Source organism: Austrofundulus limnaeus, unplaced genomic scaffold (assembly GCF_001266775.1).
Source record: "Austrofundulus limnaeus strain Quisiro unplaced genomic scaffold, Austrofundulus_limnaeus-1.0 Scaffold56, whole genome shotgun sequence".
NCBI lineage: Eukaryota > Metazoa > Chordata > Actinopteri > Cyprinodontiformes > Rivulidae > Austrofundulus > Austrofundulus limnaeus.
The window spans coordinates 166743-173695 of NW_013952458.1; the positions used below are offsets into that span (position 1 = coordinate 166743).

Genomic DNA, 6953 nt, shown 5'->3' on the forward strand with positions numbered 1-6953 from the left:
CGTGATAAAACCTATGAATTATCGTGATAAATTTTTTAGTCCATATCGCCCATCCCTAGCTAGAACTAATAAAAACTAAACTAAAACTAAGCATTAAAAATGCAATAATAACTAATAAAAACTAGCAAATCCACTGTAAAAAAATAATTAAAACTGAAGTAAAAGAAAAAAGTCACAATAAAATAAAACAAAACTATAATGGAAAATCCAAAACTTTTATAACCTTGGACCTCTCAAACACAGGTGAGTGGTTCCCAATTTTAGGCTAACCTAAATTCTACATGAAACACAATATGGAAGAGATCATGTGTATTTCTATAAGAATAATTTCTTATATAACATATAGTATATTCAATAAATACTGACAGAATGTGACCCTCGGCTTGGACCAACTTTTGAATTTTAGCCGTCTTGTATCCATACATTTAACACCTCTCAGGTAAATATTGTTAATTTGTAACGTGTTTACTGGTAGCTGAGGGGACGTTAATGATGTATGTTAATACAACTGAAAAAATTAACCTGCTTTTCCAATCTACAGACTTTTCACTGCAAAAAAAGCTAAAATGACTCATTTTACTTGTCTAATAAAATAATCCACACAGTAAAAACTAAGAATTATGGCTTCAAACAGTTGTAGAAGTACTGATTGTGACCCTGAAGTACTTATGCCAGGTGTTAAAATACATTTAAAATGATAAAATATATCCGTACCTGAGCTGCTGGATGAGGTCCTCCCCCTCCTTGATGACATTGACGGTGACCTGCAGCGTGGTCTGCTGCTGCTGGCCGAAGCGTTTGATCAGATCCTGGACGGCCTCCACAGACTCAGCGTAAACGTCGTCCAGCAGCTCCTTCTGCAGCTCCTCTAGCCACGTCCACAGCTGGGGAGAAAGGACAGGAAACGGTCATTCTAACAGCTGGGTCACATCAGTGTGTTTGATAACTGAAGTAGTTTTTGTACTAACTGTTATCTCCAAGCTGAACTGTGTAGTTCTAGCCACCTAGGTGCACTTATGTTCCCACTCTAAACCACCAAAAGAACACCCCCAGTTTGAGAAATGTTTGAGTGCTTGGAATAAATATAAAAATCTGCAGAACACTTGATGTTATCTGTGATTAATCCCCAATGCTGGATGTGTCTGTGGACAGCTCTCATCCACACGAGCACACGGCCCACCGTCCTCTCCAGAGTTACGTCACCCCCTCCACTCCCCACTGCCCACCTCTTTGACGTGCGTGTGGAAGGCCACAGACATGTCCAGGAGGACTTTGCGCTGCTCCACGCGACGCACGAAGTCCTGGATCCGGTCTTCGAGCTGGTGAGCAGCCTGGTAGATCTCCTCCGGGTCGCACTCTCCCGTCTGGGCCAGCTGCTCGGCCGCCTCCAGCAGCTTGTCTGCATTGGTGTACGTGTTCTGAAGGCAGAGACGCAGGAGGACGTGCACGTGTTAGATCAGGAGGACAACGAAGAGGGAGCGTTAGGAGGACACGGGCTGATAAAACAAAAGGCTGCACCGAGGTCAAAAATTATTTTAAAGAGTTTATTTAGATTTGAAGAAAAGAATGACATTTTTATGACTGACTAAGATAAGATAAGATAAGATAAGATAAGATAAGATAAGATAAGATAAGATAAGATAAGATAAGATAAGATTTTACTGATCCCTCAGTGGGGAAATTTGCACATTACTGCAGCTCAATACAGGAGAGGGTGAGATAGAATAAAGAAAGATAAATAAAAGAAAAAAAACTAGTATTAAAAGACTAGTATTTGGATAAGATTTTTATTCTGCCTAATATCTAATTTCCAGCTTTCTGAAGAATTTTTACCTTTTTTTTATAAAAAAAACTTATAACAAACTGGACTCTGTGATTCTGAACTGTAACACTCAATTTTCAAAAAAAGTTATGAAAAAATCCACTAAAACATGATTACATAAAGCTGTTTAATAAGTCATATTCAAATTTATAGCTACATTAATCCTCTTATTTGATTCTTCCTGAAAAGTTGAAAAAACTTTATCAAAAACAGGTTTTCAACTTTTCACAGGGATTGAATTCAACATTATTATTATTTACATTGCGAGCTTTTTATCAGTCGGACACAACTGATCTGTTTTTATACAAGGCCTGTGCATGTTACTTTATTACGGTATAGAATTAAACTATATACTAGGGATGCAAGTTATCGATTAGTGAATTAATCTAAAGTTGATTTATTTTATCGATCAACTAATGATTAATTGTCTTTCTGAAGGGATAATTTTTTACATGCTAAATTAAAAAAAGTACAGTATTATTTTAACAATTCATTGTGCCAGCTGTGTTAAACACTGACTGAATGAACTGAAAATTGTAGATTTCTCACACATTATTAAACGTGGGCACATTTATAAAATATAACAAACAGGAATCTGTTAGGTTGCTAGTTGGAAAAGAATAAAATAAGTGAAACACTTAATCCACCCTGAAGATGAAAAAATATCATTTAAAAACAGGGTAATATTTTAAGAGAAAGATTTACTCAAAAACAAATTACAAACATAATAAAATATCCCTGAAAGACGTGACAGTATAAATTATTAATGTTTGTTTACATTCCCTCTGGTTCTATCTTAGCTGGACTGCTGATTTGACATCAGCTACAGTTCATTTGATTGGTTCACTGGTTACGTCGCACAGATGAGATTAACTTCAAGTTAATTCTTTGTAGCGACTGGAACAGTTTTTTTTTCTTTCACACATTGTTAAACTTTACAAGAAGAAGCTAACGTTAGCTAAAGTTAGCTTACCGTTCTCTCTAAAGTCCTGCTCTCTTGTTTAAAGCGTCATACTGCTGGATGGTCCGATACAGCTTTCAGTACTTTTCCTTCGAGTTTGGTGTCCATTATTACTGTTGTGTCGCAAATAAAACTAAACAAGATTTGCGTGTTTAATAATGACGCTGCCCACGTGGAGGCTGCTCTCTGCTCTGCTGACTGAGAGCAGCGGCGCCCTCTACTGAAAAGTCAAAACTACACCGAAATAAGTTTTAAACGGATGTTTTCAATTAATCAAATGGAAGAATTTTTAATCTAATAAACCATTTTTCGACATCCCCAGTATATACCTGAGAAACATGTAATATTGGCCCTTTAATGTGTCCCTTTGATACTGTGGAATGACGCAGACAGGAAGTAAAACTTACCTGAGCCACTTCCTCAAAGTCCTCATGGCGTTTCTGAAGAGCTCGGGCTCGATGGAGGGACTTTCCCACCCCTGTGTGTTTGCTGAGGAAGGCCTCGCCGTGGTTTTCTATCCAGTCCAAAACCTGGAACCAAAACAAACCGAAATGAGATGGACGAGGAGTGGGCGTCCAGCGGGGGGAGGCGCTGTGAGGTGGGAGCTGTGTGTTTATCATAAACAAAACTGTAAGAGCAAAGTGATAACATCAATAAGGATTTGTATTGTGGGATGCATTTCACTGAGCCCGCCTTCACAAACAGACATTTCTGCACTTTGTCCTTCATAGCGAGAATGAATAAACACCATCTGCACGGACATATGACCCAGTTCAGTTGCCGCAGCAACAGTTGCCATGTCAACACGCTCAGGAATGCCCATAATTTTTGGACAGCAACAGTATTATCGTATTGGATCATTTGATTGTGGCACGCTCCCTTTTTTATTTATTTATTTATTTTTTGCAGTGTTGTGACGCTCCTGCTCCTGCTATGTGTCAATTGTCATTCGCAGGTGCGTCCTGTTACCTGATTACCTTCCGGGTCTGTTGGAGGCGGAGTCAGAGCGGTCTTAAGCAGCCAGCAGTGCATGTGTGAGCAGAAGTACGCAGAGGCACACAGACACACGTTGATGTAGACGTTGGCACAAGTGACAGAAGAGCTGCTGAGGAGGAACAGCTGAGCAGCAGAGTCAGCAGCTGAAGCGCAGCAGCTCGGTAGGCAGCGAGATGGCGCAGCCGAAGGAGCAGTGGGGAACCAAGTCGTGATTGCTGGTGTGAGGAAAGGCATCAGGTATGCTGGGATCTGAAGATGTCAAAGAGCGGGACTCCTACGAAGGTGTGGAGCATGCAGGTGATCTTCATAAGGACCAAAGTGGCGTACGAGGATGGCTTGGTGGCGCAAAAAGGCTGGAACTGACTGAATGTTGACGCACGGACCAGGACAAGAACGACAGCTTTCTTCTGGAAGGAGACGACTCCGAGAGAGGCTGTTAAATGGTGGACAAGAAGGTCTACCGGGAGCACGACGGTGGACAGGACAGTGACCAGTCAGAGACCTTGGTGTGGAGGCAGATCTGGCACTGGACCACACAGCTGAAGTGGTCCAGGTGGTGAGACAGACGCTCTGTGCATCCAGTGTATGGAGCACCGAGGGCGACACCAACTCACAGTTTTTTACTCCTAGACACTCCTAGACTAAATGGCCTTCTAAAGGTTTAAAACTGGCATCTTGTGTCGTGTTTCCAATTATGTTGCAACTCTTACAGCTGGGTCTTAACAAGTGTTTACTCAGCAGAAAATCTTCACTTTTCAGAGAATGATCTAACATTCTTGTTCAAAGCTGTGGCAGGAGGAGTGAAAGTTCCTGCAGGATCTATCTTCAGAGAATATGACTGCGGCCACAAGCAAACCGTCTGTTCAGTTCAAATCCTTCCACCCGCGACGCTAACCTGTTATTTTCAAATTACTATGTGAGTTTTACAGAGAAAAGTCTGTGATGACCCTAAAATTACACAGTTTAGATGCAGATAAGCAGCAGAACACTGTGTGTGTGTGTGTGTGTGTGTGTGTGTGTGTGTGTGTGTGTGTGTGTGTGTGTGTGTGTGTGTGTGTGTGTGTGTGTGTGTGTGTGTGTGCGGGACGTCCTGCTGAAACACGCAGAGCTGCAGCCGTTGGTGCAGCCGCACTTTGCGGTGCTGCCAGATGTTCTCCAGCTGCCTCTGGTGGTGCAGCACCTCGTGGATGATGTCGAGGACGTGGTGCCCCGCCTTGGAGTAGTTGGCAGACGCCGTCAGCGAGTCGGTGCTGCCCGGGGTCAAAGGTCGCTGCAGCTTGTCCAACAGGGCTTTTCCGTCTTGACTCACCTGAAGAAACATTTTCACTCATGATTATTCACTGCGAATAGGGAGGCACTGGTACCGACAACAGTATCGGCTTAAAGGAGACCAATTATGGGTCCTAGAAATTTTTATGGTATGTATGTGGGCTATCCAGACCATATTCATTCAATTTAATGCACAAAATAATTCTCAGATAATAAAATTTCCCATTTTCTAGTTCTGCCTGCTCTGACTTCRGTTCAGAAGAGCTGTTTATGTTAATGAGCTCTGTTGGTAACGCCCTCCAAAAATCTGTTGACATTAACTCCACCCTCCAAAGCCAGCGTTTACGTTAGCATGGCTAATAATAGCAGAAGCTCCGTTGTACAACCATATGAGACCCTGTGAGACCCAGAGGTAGAGTAGGTCGCAGCTTCTTTCTTTTTTTTTCTCTCCCTCCTCTGCTCTGCGCTCACTCTGCATGCTGTTACCAGAGCAGGGAGCAGCAGCAGTGAAAATACCTCAGAAACTCGAACAAATAGGCTTTAACAAGGCTTTAATAAGATAAAAAATAGAGGTACATGACAACATTTTCATAACGAACGAAAATAAATAATTAAGTTGTGTTCGTGCCGGTCTCAAACCCTCCCACTCTCTGGTCCAACACTCTACCCATTGCCCTATTGGAGGCTTGTTGTGAAATGAGCTGCGCTTTGCACAACACCGTGACGGCTTTTGATACGGAAGAGGAGGAGCTTCACCCAGGGGTTGCTAGATAAGGGCCTGAACGCAGGTTCCTGTGGGCTATCGTACGGCTTGTGACATCACAAAATGGCGGAAGTATAAAAGTTCTCGTTAATACACATTAAAAATACATTTACTTACAGTAAATATACCCCTGGGTACATTTTTTGGTCCTAGGACTGTTTTTTTAAGAAGTACATACCCAAAGTTGAGTAAAAAAACCTTTAAAAAGTGAATTTTGCATAATAGGTCCTCTTTAATACTGTGCGTGTACTTGTACTCATAAAAGTGTTCTGGTACTGTGGTGGCTTTCCTAACAATCTTTACCAGTTGGTGACAAAGCACCACAAAGTTTGTAACCATCACAAATCCATCATGAATCAATTTCATTTAAATTTGTGAAAATTGATTCACAGGACATGTGATCGATTCTTCCCCATGGCGTCTTGTACGTACGTCTGAAATGCGTTTCTATAGTTTGTCACTCCTGCCTTGCCATATATTTATGTATGTTGACGTTCAGTGCTAACATTAGGTTTCGATAACAAGTTGTCTGGATCAAAACAAAAGAAACTAAGGAATCTAACGTTACTAGCCGACTCTTCACAGAACTTAAAGACAACAGAGACCATGGCGAATTTTGTTTGTAAAGATTTGTGCTCCTACATGGTAGAGGAAATGAAGAGGGGTTTGACGAGCAGCTCTTTAGGAGGTCGAACTAAACTACTGTATTTAAATATCTGACTGAACTGTTCCCCACCAACATGTTTAAACACGTTAAAGACCACATTCTAACAAAATCGTGTAGTTTTGTTACCAATATTATTTTTAAACTTTAAGAAATGTCTTAATGAAATTTACAGTGATGAAATTATTTGTTTTAATGATGTATTAGTAATAAGTTTTACTAAGTTATATTGAACATAACAGAAGGTAACAGAAACATTACAAATATACAGTTTTCATACACTCAAAAGGAGTGAGCAGAAGTATATTTACATTAGACCACCTCTTCTCCTGCAGCCTTATTCCATCACTTCTCATTCATCAAGAAAATTATTAATTTCTCAAAAATGAATTCCTCCAACAACACTGTCACATGCTATTTCTTTTTAATTTAAAAGCTTTTAATTTGTGACAGTTTTCCTTCAAGATTAAACTGTTTA

At 40.8% G+C, this 6953-nt stretch overlaps 1 protein-coding gene across 1 annotated transcript in view; it reads right to left on the bottom strand.

Moving 5' to 3' along the window:
- Positions 1 to 6953, bottom strand: part of LOC106518099 (triple functional domain protein) — a gene marked incomplete in the record, with an annotated part of 118418 nt that overhangs the window by 45475 nt on the left and 65990 nt on the right. The window contains 4 exon segments of the mRNA XM_014009204.1: positions 715 to 884; positions 1227 to 1418; positions 3191 to 3314; positions 4859 to 5088. Coding sequence (XP_013864658.1) covers positions 715 to 884; positions 1227 to 1418; positions 3191 to 3314; positions 4859 to 5088 — 716 coding nt within the window.